The sequence below is a fragment of the Carlito syrichta genome, unplaced genomic scaffold (genome assembly GCF_000164805.1).
Source record: "Carlito syrichta isolate Samal-C Ts95f unplaced genomic scaffold, Tarsius_syrichta-2.0.1 Scaffold310863, whole genome shotgun sequence".
In the NCBI taxonomy this organism is placed as follows: domain Eukaryota; kingdom Metazoa; phylum Chordata; class Mammalia; order Primates; family Tarsiidae; genus Carlito; species Carlito syrichta.
This window is the reverse complement of record NW_007254959.1, coordinates 1039152-1056639: the sequence shown is the minus strand read 5'-3', so window position 1 is coordinate 1056639 and position 17488 is coordinate 1039152. Positions and strand designations below refer to the sequence as shown.

Here is a 17488-nt window from a genome sequence, read left to right as displayed (position 1 = left end):
AGTCTGAAAAACAAAAGAAACATTTAAGAAAAATAAAGATGTGAGCATTAATTCTAAAATAATCATTTAACCAATTAAATTTTTTCTTGACAAATTTACTGTAAGTTGAGGATTATGGTTGTTGAAGAATCCTGAATTTTATTTCAAGTTAATTTTTTAAAGTATTGATAAATAGCATGTTAATTTATTTGTAATTGCCAGTATAAAGGTTGTCAGTAATCTAACATTCTCCATCTACTCTCATCCATTTTACAGATATTTCTAGAAATTGTTTGTATTCCATATTACCCTATGAATATTAACAAGAACATGTTAGCCTTCTAAAATGACTTTCAAATCATTATTTTGTATCTTGCTAATTTAGTAAGTCAATGTCACATTTCAGAAGATTGGACCAGGTTATTTTTATTAGAGGCTTTCACAAAAACATTTATATCCTGAAGCATTTGGAGAGTTGAGATTTAATTATATGATAATACAGATTAATCCAATGAATCATTATGTAATCTTTATTAAAAATGAAATTAAAAACATTATCTAGATATGCCTTTATTACCAAGATTTGGCTGTCAGTTACATATTATTTTTATTTCACTGACTACAGTAAATCTCGTCTTTCCTATACCCTGTTTGGCCTCATCACAGGCACAGACCTTAACAGGGTGCAGTATATTGCTGTGGAAAGAACATCAGATAAAGAGGAATGGAGGAGACCTGGAATTAACAGTGTCTCCAATAACTAGCTTATGTCAACTTGGAAAACTTCCATGACCCAGATTCTTCATTGATGAACATTTGGATTAAATGACTTTGATCATCCACACCAGCTCATTTAATGAATCTCCAGCAGCATAATTAATAATGAAGAATGCTCTTTCCACACCAAAATGTTAACAAGTTACTTAGTGGTGGTAGGATTAAGGGGACATTTTAATTTCATTTTTATACTTTTCTGTATTTTCCAAATTTTCAAAAGCATTAATTTTATAATTAGGGAAACATGCTTTTCTTTTTTAAAACAATCTTTCTAAAATACCAATGTTATCATGTTGGCTAATAGAGCTTTGCTGTCTTCTCAATGCCATATCTAATATCCAAAAACTCCCCCATGGTGTCCAGGTCCTCCCTGGTCTGTCTGGCTTCTGACCGCCTCCTCCTAGTCATCAGTGCTGCTCCACATGCACCTGAAGTCCTCAAACAAGTTCTGCCTTCCCTGTATCCAGGCCTTACCCAGCCCTCAGCAGCTCCTACTCTAAGACTCATCACCTCAGGTGTCGTTACCATTGTACTCACAGCAAGCTGGACAGAACTCTAGTTCTCACACTCTAACTGTCTGCTTATTTGTCGTTCCCACCCCCCATACTCTAAAGCAACTAGGAGCAGAGGACTAGAATTTCATCTCTGTGCCCCCAGGAATAAAAGATTTCCTTTAAACCAATCAGGAACACTCTCCCTTCTCCTTCAGGTCTCACCACCCCAATTCAACACTCAATTCTAGCTTGCATGATTGTCTCCTTGTCCAGACTTGATTATGAACTATAACACTATTTATTAGAGAGTCTGACATTAAAATTATGTCCTAAACTTCTTTGAGAACTTTCACAGTACCTAGTACAGTGCAAGGCACATGGGTAGGCAGTCAAGAAATACTGTTGATTGAGATACAGAATGAAAAGGACTTCTTAGTCTTCTAGATTTAAATCATGACCTGGCCAGGCTCTCCATTAGACTCTTGACCTATTCCCCAAAACCTACCCAGCACATTACAACAGAGGCCTCAGCCTGCATCAATACCGGGTCAGAAGAAGGCAGATGATCTCTGTGCTTCCCAACTTCTGCTGGCACAAGCTCCCTTCCCTACCTCTCCCTGGGAGAGCTCTGGAAGACTCCAACAAAGAGCTCCAGCTTGTATCAACACCCTGACGGGGAAAAGACAGAAGGTCACTGAGAACCACCAAGCAAACAGTCCTTTTGTAAAGGTGGGGTCCTGCCTGGCATATGCATGTGAGCATGTGTGCACCTAGGTGTTCCAGTGTGCAAAAAAGGTGCAGATCCCTCCAACAGTCTCCAGTCAGTGCAGGCTAACCATGGTGACCATTCACTCCTGTTTGTTTCTGGTACCCACTTTCATTTTTGCACGTGTTGCAACACACCATATTTGCTCACATTCTGTCCCCTTCTAGACTGCATATTTACTGAGGGAGAAACCCCATCTTAATTAATTTGTACCCCTTTGCATTGTTCCTGTCACAAAGTAGTCATCAAGGATTTGTTGAACCAAAGTCCCTGAGCTGCACACTGTACATGTTTGTTAATACATCTTAAAACCAAATTAACATGTTTAAGCAACCACAAAATATTAGCGCTCCCAATGCACTTTTCTTAAACTACAATTTCCAGGGTTTCTTCATATAAGTGACTAGCAAAGTCTTCCCTGGCCCTATTTGAACAATGTTTCTGAACTTAAAGAAGTGCTTTTTATTTACTCCATGACACACAGAGGATTTCAATTCATCATGGCAAGTGATGAATTGTGATATTAAGTATAGTAAGTGATCCATAAAGATCATACTGATTCTGGATTCGGATTTTTCTAACCTAATGAATTTGCTAAAAGGATATAAAATACTACCGAAGATCTTGCCAATAAATTCACTTTTTGTCCACCATAGATCCAGTCACTCCCACTGATGAGTTTAGCACCTAGATACAATTTTACCTTTCACCTGAAAGTAAGTGAGCAATACTTCTGCTCAGTTTGTTACCAGCAGGGTCCCTTCCCAGGTCACTGAACCAAGAATCTAGACATTCATATTCTCTGGTCACAACTTGCTCACCTAGCTTCTTCATGGAATTCCCATCCCCCTGCCACCACACTGACTACACTGGTGTCTTAGCCCAGAACCCCAAATGTACTTACTTAGACCACTAAGCATGTGTGATGCTTACTGAACCAAGCAATACTCCTGTATCACTTTCCATTATCCTTTTTACCCTTCTCCTCCTGGGTCACAGAACAGGCCCAGGTACAGCTATCTCCTATCAATTTATGTTCTTAAATTTTACCTGGGATGTATTCCCATCAATAAAAACTAAAATGATTAAGCCTGACTCTATTCTTGACTTCTAAAAATAAAATCCTACGCCTCCAACATGTCTCCTATTTATTTTCAAGCTCCTTTTTCTTTCTCCCCTAATTTCTTTGTTACCCAAGGCTTTATTCCTGGTTATCTGCTCCTCTATTATGTTCTGTGGGAATTTCCTTCATGCCACAGTATCTCTCAGTCCCTACACTTGAATAACGTATCGACGACCAAAACAGTGTTTTAACCACTGTCATCATTTTCCTTCACAAACCAGGCTCCTTTCTACATCCTACCCCATCAGCGATGCTAACACTTTACTGTTGCTCCTCATCTGAAACAGTGACACGATGGCTTCAGATCCCCATGTGAAAGCATCCAACCGTCAGGGTACACAGTAAGTGCTGGCTTCTCTTTCTCTGCACAACGGCATCCCAAGGCACCAAGACCTGCTGAGTCCCATCTGCTGCTAGTTTCCATGTTGTATCTGCTAACCCGAATCCAATCTCCAACTTGTCAAAACTCCAGCCTCTGCCCTGCCCTACATGTCATACTCAGAGCTCCCAGATCAGTTTTTCTTCCAACAGTCACAAGTGATTTTAATTTTGTTTGCTTTTTTCCTGCTATAAACATTTATAATCCAAAGTTAAATATATAAGGAAAAAAGTGAAGAAGTATTCTGCTGCCTATTTTACCCAGTGCAAACTCATAAACCTCAGTTTTCAGATTTCTATCATCTCTATCTGTCTAGCTAACCGACCATTTTTTCTTCTACACCCAAATGCATAACTTTGGTTCTGACATCAGTCTCCTCCTAACCAGCCTCTTGTGCATTCCTGATTTCTCCTTCCCCTTTGCTCCATTTGAAACACACTGCTCCCTTCCCCGTTTCCTCCAATTCCGCCCATACTTTAAGCACTCAGATCTCACATCTTCTGTTATCAAGGCTTTCCGAGCTCAGTCAGACTGATTCCCTTCTTTCTTAACTCATGCAGTTATACCTGTGCCCTGAGTTAGCATACTGCCATACACGTATCATGTATGTACATGTATATTTTAACCTCATTCATTATGTGTATTATAAAACAATCTATTACAAATATTATAACCTCTGTTAAACTATGTTATCTGCAAAACTAACAGTATTCTCTGGTGCTAAACTCATAGTTAATAATTAACAATATCTAATTACCTAATTTAAAACCCTGTAATCATCTTATACTCACATGCTTTTGAGTTTCTTATTTATTTCACCAAATCAAGTCTGTGAAATCCCATGTCACTGTGGCCTCAATCTCTGAAAAATGCCCACAGGACACCCTGCCCCTGTTCCAAACTCAGCATGACCCTTCTTCCTCTCTCCCTTTCTCTTTCAATTTGAATTCTTTCTGGATAGTGGGCTCTGATCTCTGAAATCCAGAAATCCAATCAATGCAAATATAATTAAAGGAAAAATTCACATTTTAGCCAAAGTACACTGTGTTGATAATAAGTAGTAATAAAATGTTCATTTTTAAAACTTTTCTGGATACGCTGATTGTAAATTTGGAACATACAGAGAAGTATAAGGAAAACAATAAAAGTTACATATAACCATAGCACCCAGCATTAAATTCATTTTAGCCAACTTTAAAAATCATTCATGTAAACACTTATAACAGACACGAAAAAACATTGTAAAATACAAAAAACAACAAAATTACTGTTAAAGAGGAAAAAGAGCCAATTTTGCTATTTTAAGGATCTCCCATCAAACTGAAGTAGCAAAAACAAAGAGAGTATTTTAAAGAACTTCCAGTCTTTACAAGAGACAGAAACAAAAACACAGTAACCACAGATTAACTTACTTATTGTCTGAACAGAGGAGGAATCAAATTCAAAAAATCAGACTGGTAATATTCTTTGTCTTCACAGTTGAGACTTGGCAATAACCTAGTAATGCTAAACCAAGCACTCTCTAACCCTCCATCACAAAAGACATAAGGAAAAATGAGTTTATAATCAAATTTCTTTCCGTCTTACCTAATATCTTTGATAGGCCCCTTTCTCAAAGGCTTGCATAGAGATGGAGGACTCAATACTTTCTCAAAAATATCACCTATGAGCCCCAAAATGACAGCCTGGAATGAGGCCTGTCAGGTTCAATGAGATGGGATACCCTACAGTGTACTTTTTCCTCTCTAAGGACCACTAATTTTAAACAAATTATTTCATGTAATTTGAAAATAAATTTAAGATGAGCTCGGTGGCACAGCCTGTAATCCCGCGCTTTGGCAGGCTGAGGTGAGTGGATTGCCTCAGCCTGCAGGTTCGAGACCCACCTGGGCAACTTGGTGAGACCTCATCTCTACAATAAATAAAAAAAATCAGCCAGGCATGGTAGCGCGTGCCTGTAATTCCAGCTACTCGGAAAGCTGAGGCGGAAGGATCGCCGGAGCCCGGCAGGTCGAGGCTGCAGTGGCCGAGAATGGCCACTGCACTCCAGTTTGGGCGACAGAGTGAGACTCCAACTCAAAAAAATAAAAAATTAAAAAAGAAAAAAAGAAAATAAATTTAAGCAATACCAGCTTGTTTTTTTTAATAATAGTTTTTATTATGGTTTAAGGTCTTTCCTTAGAAGGACAAAAATATAATAAACAAATATTAAATATTCTCTTACTATCCAGAATTAGCCACTGTTAACATTTTGGTCCTTCATTTCAGATACTTCTTATATATTTCATTTGACCGATGTAATAATATATATACCTATGTTTTATCCTGCATTTTTCCACTTAAAGCATTTCCCATGTCTTTACATATTTTCATAAAACACAATTCAAAAACAACTATACAGACAGACTATCACATAAGTATATATCACAGATTTCCTAAACCTTTCCAAATAGTGAATGATCTTATTGTATCTAATTTCACCATCTCATAAATAATGTTTATAAATAACTACGAATCCCTTTATGCATCAATCTGTCCTTACTTCTATAAACTTGGGTCAAATTTCTAAATATAAAAGAACTGCAGGGAAAAACAAAATGAGTACTTTAAGGCTCTTTTATTTATCTATTTTTTTTTTTGAGTTGGAGCCTCACTCCTTCACCCAGACTGGAGTGCAGTGGCCGCTCCCGGTCACCGCAGCCTCGACCTGCTGGGCTCCGGTGATCCTTCCGCCTCAGACTTCCGAGTAGCAGGAATTACAGGCGCGTACTACCACACCCTCCATCACTGATTTATTGTAGAGATGAGGTCTCGCTGCCCAGGCAGGTCTCGAACCCGCAGGCTCAGGCAATCTTGACTCTACTCATCTTTTCTAGAAAAGTTACACTAATTTATACTCCTAAAAGCAGTAAGTAGGAGAGTTTGTCTTCAGTATCTCCACCAGCATTAAATACATTGTTACAAATTTGACAAACAAAAATTATGTCATGGCTATTAAAATGTTCTCATCTTTGATTCTAAAGTATGCGAAAGGTTTTTTATACCTATTATTTGTATAAGCTCTTTATAGGTTATAAATTCATTTCTCATCTGGGCACAGTGGCTCCCGCCTGTAATCCCAGCACTTTGGGAGGCAGAGGCAAGAGGATCGCCTGAGTCCAGGAGTTCAAGACCAGCCTGGACAACTTTGGCAAGACGTCTCTACAATAAGTCAAGAAAAACTAGTGGGGTGTGGTGCTGCATGCCTGTAGCTCCAGCTGCTTGGAAGACTTAGGGGGATCGCCTGAGTCCAGCAGGTTGAGGCTGCAGTGGCTATGAGTGTGCACATGCACTCTAGCATGGGCAACAGAGTGAGACTCCAACTCAAAAAAAAAAAAAAAATAATTTCTCTGCCCTATCTGCTAAGGTCTTATTTTTTTCTTATTGATTGGTATGCATAAGCCCTTTATTTGTTAAGAAATTATTTGTCATTATTTCTGACTGAATTTTCCTTGTCATCTTTTAATTTCATTTTTAATATTTTTTTCATACTCAAGTTTTAAATCTTTGTAATTTTCAAAATTAGAAAGACCATTTTCACCCATTAAAAACTTTTAAAAGCACAAATATTTAAATAATTATAAGTGTGTCATAAGTTCATTTGAATATACAGTCAGTTTAGTAAGTAGCTTCTCTAAAACTGGCTAAGAAACAGGACATAAATCCTATCAAATAGAAATTCAGAACTACCATGTGTAAATAACACAACACTAACTGTAACCATGCTTACCTGAGAAAGACAGGCAGTGATTCCAAAAAATATCTGACATGACTCTGGAGAAAAACCATTTACTCTGTTTTATAGTTATTAAGATTACAATGAAATAAGATTAGTGCAGCCTGTATTTCAGTAACAGACATTACCCAACCCCACCCTCCCACTCAGTCCACTTAGGAAAGAGACAAACTTAAGATGGCTAAAGAAGAGTGCTGGGCAGACTGGAATAAAACAAAGTGGGTGGCACAGAAAAAATTAAGTGATTTTCTGTAAAGTACATCTTAACATCCAATCTTTCCATTTATATCATAATCAAATGGGCATAATATACTCATGGGGGAAAACATTTGACCTCTGATAGCTAGCTAACTATACGTACATACATACATAAACACACATGCATACACACATATACATAAGTATTATTTTAAAAACAAATTTAAAATGTCTTAAGTTTATTTTAGAATGAAACATTAACATGACTGCTTCTTTTGCCCAGTAGAAAGAATCCTTCATAAAAGAGCTTATCTGGGCCAGGCGCAGTGGCTCAACCTATAATCCCAGCACTTCGGGAGGTGAGAGGATTGCCTGAGACCATGGATTTGACACCAGTCTGGGCAATTTGGTGAGACCTCATCTATACAATAAATCAAAAAATTAGCTGGGCACAGTGGCATGTACCTGTAGTTCCAGCTACTAGGAAGGCTGAAGCGGAAGGATTGCCTGAGCCCAGGAGGTCAAGGCCACGGTGGCCGTGAGCATGCCACTGTACTCTAGCCTGGGCGACAGAGTGAGACTCCAACCCACAACAATAAATAAATAAATAAGTAAATAAAAGGGGCTTATCTGAGTTCAAGTTTTGTCACCACTAACTTTGTGAACTTAGGCAAAAATACTGTGATCTTGTTTCTTTTTTTAAAACAAAAGTTGGAATATATAAATCCCAAGATCCTTCCTAGTTCTAAAGCTGGTTTTTAAAATCCATTCAAGATGATCACTGAGAGCTTATTATGCGCCAGACACTAGGAATGCAACTAAACATAAGGCAAACATGATTTCTATGTGCCTGTACTTCAGTCAATTCAAAGCAAGCACAATGGCTTTTTTGAACAATTTGGAATATACAGAATTTAAAATGGATTAAAGTATTAATTCTCTTTCCCTACTGAGAAAAATATATCTATTGAAACAGGTGAATTAAGAAAAACATCAGAATGAAAACTCTTACAATTTTGAAATCTCCTATACAGGTATATTGACAAATCTTATAAACATTTGAGAATTCCCTGATTGTAACAAACTCTGTAGACTCCAATATAGTGCCTGTAAGCCCCATTATCCAAGATCTATTTCCATCTTCCTACCATACCTCAGGGATTTTCTACTTCCAAAGATATGGAAACATTAATAAAGGCAAATTGCCGAGTGCACTGTCTACCAGAGAGCCTCAGGGGCTCCCTTTTCTGGATCCTTTAGGCTACTTACGAATAGGAAAGTAAAAGCTCAAAAAGCTCACAGCTTCTTAAAGAAGTCTTGTGTGGAGTGTAAATGATCTAGAAAAGCAAAACTAGCCTCTTATGTCTTCCAAAATACCCATCCCACTTTCAATCTTTTTTTACCTATGCTTATAAAGAAAACAAAAACAAAATAAAAAGCAACAAAATAAAACCAGGAACTGATTTTCTTCAACTCTTTAGGCTACAGATGAGAAATACTAGAATTTTTTTTTTTTAGTTGGGGGTCTCACTCTGTCACCCAGGCTGGAGTACAGTGACACACTCACGACCACCCCAGCCTCGACCTACTGGGCTCCGGTGATCCTTCCATCTCAGCCTTCCAAGTAGCGGATCTACAGGCATGTGCCACCATGCCTGGCTAATTTTTTGATTTATTGGAGAGGTGAGATCTTGCCAAGTTGCCCAGGCTGGTCTCAAACCTGCAGGCTCAGGCAATCCTCTCACCTCGGCCCCCCAAAGTGCTGGGATTATAGGCGTGAGCCTCTGTGCCCGGCCTAGACTTAGAATTTTAGAAATACTTTTCATCTAGCTAGTGCCACAAAAGTTAAAAAGAATCAGAACTCATGCCTCCAGCTCCCAGTCTGGTCTCCTACCAGTAATTTCTGGTTCTCCTTTTTTTATATATGGGTAATGACAAGTATCAGGTACATAAAATTTGATTAAGGATAGAAAATAGCAGGATTAGCCGGGCTCGGTGGCTCAGCCTGTAATCCCGCGCCTTTGGGAGGCTGAGGTGAGTGGATTGCCTGAGCCCGCGGGTTCGAGACTCGCCTGGGCAACTTGGCAAGAACTCATCTCTACAATAAATCAAAAAATTAGTCGGGCGTGGTAGCGTGCACCTGTAGTTCCAGCTACTTGGAAGACTGAGGCAAAAGGATCACCGGAGCCCAGCAGGTCGAGGCTGTGGTGGCCGGGAGCGGCCACTGCACTCCAGTCTGGGCAACAGAGTGAGACTCCAACTCAAAAAAAAAGAAAAGGAAAAGAAAATAGTATGGTTATAGGATGCAGACAAAACAATTTGCCCTAACTGATAAATCCACTTCTCATTCATTAACTATCATTTCAATCTTAAACCCAGAGTTATCCTTTCCATCTTCCCCTCCCTCAAAAAAAGGATACGGCAGAAGAGCTCCACACTGAACGGACAAAATCACCCAAGAAGGCTGAAAAAGAAAAGATGAACTAAAATCAAAAAGTATTTTTAATTTATAATTAGAAAAACATTATTTTACTAGTGTTGTTCCTAGACATTAAAAGGCTCTGTTACAACCAATTTTATAATATTCAGATTACACGTATGAGTATTCAAGTAATAGAAATAAAGAAGAATAATGCCAAAGGTGAAAAACTCAATTTCAGAATGAAGCACTACCATATTAAAAAAAAAAAAAGTACGGACATTTAAAATCTAGGTTTACATATTTATTATAGTTGACCTCATAATTACAGGGGCAGGGAAACTGTCACACAACCCACCCCACCATTGCCACTTCATCCAGGGCATAGTCAGCCTCTCATACATTCCCTTCCTGAATTCTAAACTCAGCCAAGTCTAAATTCATGAGTTTTTTTTTTTAAGTGAAGCGCAATAGATAAAATATTTGTAAACCATAAAAACTATTTCTAACTGCCTGATAATCTTTTCATAAATTCCAAAACTCAGATTAGTTATAAAACAAATTAATTATACCTTTCTGAGTAATTTATATTTTTTACTCATCATTATCCTGATAGTTCTACTTATCAAAATACCATCGAAAAATATAATAATGCTTCCATTACTACATTCTGGGAGCTAGCTGACTTCCAGAAACTTCAGCCAACTGAAACATACATACATATATATATATATGCTCATTACTCATCCATCAATTCATTCATCAAATATTTATTGAGAATCTGTTTTGTGCAGAGACAGTGCAAGGTACTGAGGAAATAACAATGAAAAAGAGAAATGCAGTCTTTGTTCTCCTGCAACTCATATTCCAAGCTAATGATCTTCAAACTATTTTTGCCATGTATATCTTAAATGAATTTCAGACAATGAAACTCATTGCTCCCATTATCATTTTAGATGATATCCACAATTTTTCAACATAACTTAAAATAAGCATATTTTCTGTGAAGGCAGGAATATTAAACATTTTATAAAATAAAGATTGGCTGTACTTGGGATAATTATTTCAAGATGATCTGATATTTTGCCAAAGGTTTTAACTAGCCTATTGAATAAACTGCACCAAATCTGAAAGAAAGCACTTAACGTTTCTATCCATGTGCTTTATCCAACAGATCTTCACATTTTTTAATAGTTCTGGGAAAATTCCAGTTGAATTTAAGAAATGGGTCAGCATCAGGAACCTGTATTGGCTTTGCTGCTTCTGAACTCAGAACACCTTCATGTGGGCCAAGCTTTATTCTCAACAGTGACACCGAGAAGCCCCTCATAGCCCATGGTTCCATGACTGAGCACTAAGGGAAGGTTCACTAAAACCAGTATTTCTAAGTTGTCCTTTCATCTGGTGATTTTCAGAGCCTGTGCCATGCACTGTAAGATGATTAGGATAGGTGAAGGCCTGCCTCTTTTTGTGTGAAGTGGGAAAGTGGCCATAGTGACCATAAGTGTGTTCTCAGGTAGTTTCAGGAAGGACTGATCTGGAAATGTATTCCCTCACAACCACTGACGCAGCATACACCCTGGAAATCCTCCCCCTGGGGACTTGGGGTTGGGTATTGCAGTTTAAGAACTGCTGATAAACCAGGCTCGGTGGCTCAGCCTGTAATCCCGCGCCTTTGGGAGGCTGAGGCGAATGGATTGCCTAAGCCCACGGGTTCGAGACCCGCCTGGGCAGCGAGACCTCATCTCTACAATAAATCAAAAAATCAGCCAGGTGTGGTAGCGCATGCCTCTAATTCCGACTACTTGGAAGGCTGAGGCGGAAGGATCGCCGGAGAACAGCAGGTCGAGGCTGCGGTGGCCAGGAGCGGCCACTGCACTCCAGTCTGGGCAACAGAGTGAGACTCCAACTCAGAAAAGTCTAGATAAAACAATGCAAAATTAAGAAGTAGGCCACAGCCTGTAATCCCAGCATTTTGGGAAGCCTAGGTAAGAGGATTGCCTGAGTCCAGGTGTTCAAGACCAGTTTGGGCAACTTGGTGAGACCTCTCTCTACAATAAATCACAAAATTAGCTGGGCATTGTGGCATGCACCTGTAGTTCCAGCTACTTGGAAGGCTAAGGCGGAAAGATCACCTGAGCCCAGGTCGAGGTTGCGGTGGCCATGAGCGTGCCACTGTACTCCAACCTGGGCAAGAGTGAGAGAAGTAGGCCACAGTATAAGGCAGAAATGAAAAACTATAAAAGCAAAGTAATAAGGAGCTATTTATCCCAAAGGTAAAGAACAATATATAAAAATGAACCCACTACAGGTCAGCATAACTAACATTTCCAATGATATCCCAAGGCCATTGAGAAAAATAGCTCTGTAAAAAAATAATTTAAAAAGTTTTGGTGCCTACAAGAAGCAAGTTTTAAACATTTATAAAATCCAAGTATGTAAATGATGGATAAACTGTCACTGTGCATAAAGATGCCTTATTTTTAAGATGCTCTGTCAAATCTAACATCAAGATAAAGGCCAAGGGATATTCCCCTAGGGAATCAGGTCTCACCCTTCAGTCAGCTGAATTCAAACTCAACTATTAGCAGCAGAATCCAAAATAAGAAACCTACAAGGTTAAGACTAAGAATATTAGGATCTACTAGACTATCTTAGAGTAAACACAAACTATTGGATTAGCTCTGAAAAATTCTACCACTGTAATGTAACACAATAGTCCCTGGACCACACAAGTGCTGCCACAAATTACAAGCAGGCTGGAATGCTGAACTAGATACAGATGAAATATGTCTATCATTCATTTAAAAATACTATAGCCAGAGAAGAAGAAAAGTGGGATGGGTATATAGTAAACTAGATTGGCAAAATGATGATAATTATAACTGCTAATTGTATAAGCAATGGGTTTGCCTATGCAGTCTTATTATATACTGACTTTCTCAGGACTACAAGTACTGTGTAAAATTAAAGAAGACTGCTTTGTTTAGTTAAGAACTTTACCAAGGATTGATCATCATTCTGAAATGTCACCTCACAGGGGCGATTCCACCTGTGGGATATATGGATCTGCATCTGCAGCAGTCACATCCAGTGATTCTATATATAGCAATATCTAAAAATATCATGCCATCCTCTAAAGTAGGTGTGCCCAAGTATTTACATATTGAAATACATACTTATTATTATTTACTTTCCCTGTAATTTTCCTTTACATTTCAGTTTGGGCAATTCATACATATGTATTTTTTAAGTTACCTTACATATAAATTCACTTCTGGATAATAAAGGAGGTGCTAAAAAATATTCATTACAACAAGGTGGCTTGGGGTCAGACAGCTTTAAGAACTGCTGTTGTAGCTTGGTCTGGCAACAATGACCTAGGCCCCAAGGATGTGTTAATAAGGTTCCCCTTCCACTAAAAAATCTGCTAAGATGTGCAAAGCCACTTAATGAGACAATAGCTCCAGGCTATTGTCTGAAAGAAAGAAAGTTTGTAGGAAAGGGTAGGGACTCAGATACTGTCCCTACAGCTAAGGAAGAACAGAAGCAAACCAGAGACAAAAACATGTTCTGAGGAAGAGGGAGCCCTGGCTCACAGCCTCATCCCTGTTGCAAGTCATACAAAGTGGCATCAGGTGAACCGACCAGGAAACCTGCTGATAATCAGTCTTCATAAAAGGACCTGCATACAAAGTGGGCCTGAGCTGGCCCTGCTGAAACAAGCATGCTAGTGACCGTTATATTTACCATTGCAAATAAATAGTCATTCTAAAGTATTTCTTTTTTTTTTTTTGAGTTGGAGTTTCACTCTGTCGCCTAGAATGGAGTGCAGTGGCCGCTCCCGGCCACCACAGCCTCGACCTGCTGGGCTCTGGCAATCCTTCTGCCTCAGCCTTCCAAGTAGCTGGAACTACAGGCGCACACTACCATGCCCGGCTAATTTTTTTGATTTATTGTAGAGATGAGGTCTCACCAAGTTGCCCAGGCGGATCTCAAACCCGTGGGCTCAGGTAAAGTACTTCTTATTCTGACAATCTCTTCAGAGTTTGGTTTATAAATATCTTCTCTTGAGAGAGATTAATTTCAGGTTTATTTTCAAAATTCAAGACTGTAAGCCTACCAAGCAGAGTTTCAGACCTTGGATACTGGTGAGATTACCACTTCCTAGCAGTCAGGCAGCTTCTCGCTCCGCAATGTGACTTAATGGTAATGTTTCATCCTTTTTCTTTTCTTTCTTTTTTTTTTTAAGAGACAGGGTTGCACCATGTGGCCCAGACTAGAATGCAGTGGCTATTCACAGGTACGACCACAGGTCATTGCAGCCTTGAATTCCTAGCTTCAAGACATCCTCTGGCCTCAGCATCCCAAATAGCTGGGACTACAGGTGTGCATCACCATGCCTCGCTGGCAATCTTATCTCCTAATGCTGTTATTATTATTAAACCACAATAAATTTCATACTGATTTTTTTAAGGCAAAATATTTAATAACTTGAAGACAAGGGGGTAATATGGAAGTTGTACAGAACTACTTTAAAGCAAGCACATAATAGAGAAGAAATAAAATTGAAGCATCAGAATTACAAAACTAACAAATTTTAAAAACACGCATTTGATGGCAGTCAACTTATGTATTGGTAGCTACAGAGCAGCACAGTAGGTAGATAAACAAAACCCAAACAATGCACCCACCAGCTGGAGTACCGCTTCCGATAACAAACTACCCAGCCAGGCACGGTGGTTCACACCTGTAATCCCAGCACTTTGGGAGGTAGAGGCAATAAGATTGCTTCAGCCCAGGGGTTCCAGACCAGCCTGGGCAACTTGGCAAGACTTTGTCTCTACAATAAATCAAAAAATTAGCTGGGCATGGTAGCATGCACCTGTAGTTCCAGCTACTTGGAAGGCTGAGGTGGAAGGATCGCCTGAGCCCAGCTGGTCGAGGCTGAGGTGACCATGAGCATGCCACTGCACGCCTGGGTGACAGAGTGAGACTCCAACTCAATAAATAAATAAATAAATAAATAAACAACAGGTTAAGTTGGGTAGCAGTCCAACGGTCAACAACTGGACAGTGTGACTAAAGGTCATTGTGACCTTGTCAGAGAGTAAACAACATAGTTAATGGGGGATGAACTCCCTTCAGTTAGTCTAACTGAAAATTAGGACCACTTGCCACATTGAGGATGGAAAGGAACCCTGTCCCAAGAGTTACCTCTCAACAGGGCTTAGCCTGCTTTTGGAATCAAATACACTCCCTTATGATAATTCAAAACCTATCTGATTCAAGGCAATGGACCTGCTTCCCAGGACAGGTTTCCTTGGCTTAGAGATCTTCCAGGCAGTGATAACATGAGATCATTCCTACAGCAGGTATAAAGGATGATCTAAAATTACTTTTAATACATAGAAACCTTACTACATCTTGATTTAACTGAAAGGGTGTGAAGCTAACACAGGTTACTGAGATGTTAAAGGGCTTTATTCATCCCACAACTTTCCACTGAAAGCAGTACTTTAGCAAAGGCCCTGAGAATTACACAGAAACTATGTATTGCTTGCAAGATATATAAGGAAAAGATATCAAATTAGTTCTATTCACTACTAACCTTTACAACAGGTAAGTCAAAGACTTCCCGAGCTTCTCCAACTTCTGGATTATCCCCATCCTCTGAAATTATATGTGAGGCTAGTGCATTATAGGAGACTTCCTTGGCTTTTCCAGCTTTTAGAAGCTGAATAACCTAAAACAAACAAACAACAAACAAAAAACAGAAAGCCACACAAATTAAAATGGACAACACTGTATTGCACAATACTGTATTGAATGGTTGATTTATTAACAATTATCGGAAATATTGGAAATTTTTAATAAAAACACATTATAGTCCCCATATAAAATTAATAGCCTTTTACTCTGAATAATATGCCAATGAAACATCTGGGGCAACAAAAACAGCAAATCTTAATTCACTGTTCAAGTAATGGAGGTTATGATGAGCCAGGTATTTGACATCATCTATCCTCAAAACACATGGGTGGGCAGACCAGGATACAGTATAGTACCTACACAGCTGAGGCAGGGCCATGCATGTGGTATTTCTGGGCTTGCAACTTAAAAGTTGGGGGATGGGGAATTTCACCATAATTGGGGAACATTTCTGAAAAGGAGATACATGAGCAGAATCCTGATGAATATATAGGTGTCAAGCAAAAATATACACAATGAGCAGGAGGGAGCTGCATTGAAAAGTTTTTTTACATGCTATGCAAAAGTCTGTATTTTACAGAAGACAAAGTGAGAAGAATGGATTGGGCTGGCTAAAGACAGATGTATCAAAGTCTTCATTCCCTAGCATACATATTCCACATGAAAATAACCTTTCACGCTCTTAACTTCTACTCATCTCAAGACCCAACTGAAATGACATCTACTTAGTGACATTTCAGTGGTATCTACTAAGCACCCAAGTGGGGAAATCTGCTCTTATAGGACCTACCACCTTGTACTGCAATGTGTTCAGGTATGCTCCCTCGCCTCACCAATGGGGGATTCTCATTGATCTCATTTCCATTGGCTGTGTGACTAGAGACAAAAATATACTCAATGAGTGGGAGGAAGCGGTGTTCAAGAGCTTTCCTATATGCTACGCAAAAGTTTGTATTTCATTCTAAAGTATCTGCAGAGCCACTGAGGGATTTCACATGGGAAAGCAGCATAATCAGGCTTAATAGAAAGAAGACAGAATAAGAAGAATGGACTGGGTTGGCTGTGTGACTAGAAACTGGAGGCCAGTTAAAAGACAACAGCAATAATCCAGGTGAATGAGGCAGGTATCTGAACTCAAGGAGCGTCATTAAGGATAGAAAGGAGGAAGATGTGAGAGAATCAGCAAGACTTGGTGACTGGATAAGCACAAAAGTCAAGATTGAAATGGTGGGGGAATAACTACTATTTACTGAGGAATATGCTAGAGGGGCAGAAGGTAGAGAGATACAATAATATGTTCTAGTTTGGGCACCCTTTTCTTTGGGGGCCATTTGTAATGTCTGTCAAAAGACATCCAGTTATATCTAGGAAAAGACTCAGATCTCCCCAATACTCAGCATATTACATGGATGGAAGTCAAAGGTATGAGAGTGAATGAGATCCTCCCAAGCAAGGAGTAGGAAGGGAAGTGGAGGCTAAGCACCAGCAATAGCAGCAGTATATACTTCAGGGCAACGCACTGGGGTCCCCTCCCACTGTGGAAGCTATTCTGTCTTCTCAATTAATCCTGCTTTCTCAAAAAAAAAAAAAGATACTTCAGGGACAGATAGAAGCAAGAACAGTATCAGAGGAGAGTAACGTCAAAAGCCAAGGAAGGTGAGGGTTAAGGAAAGGTCAACACTCAAACAAATCAGAGGTGAGTAAGGTATACACTGAAAGCATATATAAAAGTGATATGGTGCCCACACAGCTAAACTGAATCATAAGTTGGACCTTTTGAATATTTTATTGACCATCAATAGATATAAACTAGAATAGATACTACATACTTGTTTACTAAAAAACAATGGTTTCCAGTCATGAGCA

The 17488-nt window shown here is 39.1% G+C and overlaps 1 protein-coding gene across 1 annotated transcript in view; it reads right to left on the bottom strand.

Annotated features, from left to right (window-relative positions):
• Nucleotides 1–15656, bottom strand: part of PAXIP1 (PAX interacting protein 1) — a 64726-nt gene extending 49070 nt beyond the window's left edge. The window contains 5 exon segments of the mRNA XM_008068425.2: nt 1756–1842; nt 1844–1919; nt 7288–7351; nt 9912–9955; nt 15522–15656. Of these exon segments, the coding sequence (XP_008066616.2) occupies nt 1756–1842; nt 1844–1919; nt 7288–7346 (222 nt within the window). The 5' untranslated portion in view covers nt 7347–7351; nt 9912–9955; nt 15522–15656.
• Nucleotides 15657–17488: the final 1832 nt, after the last annotated feature.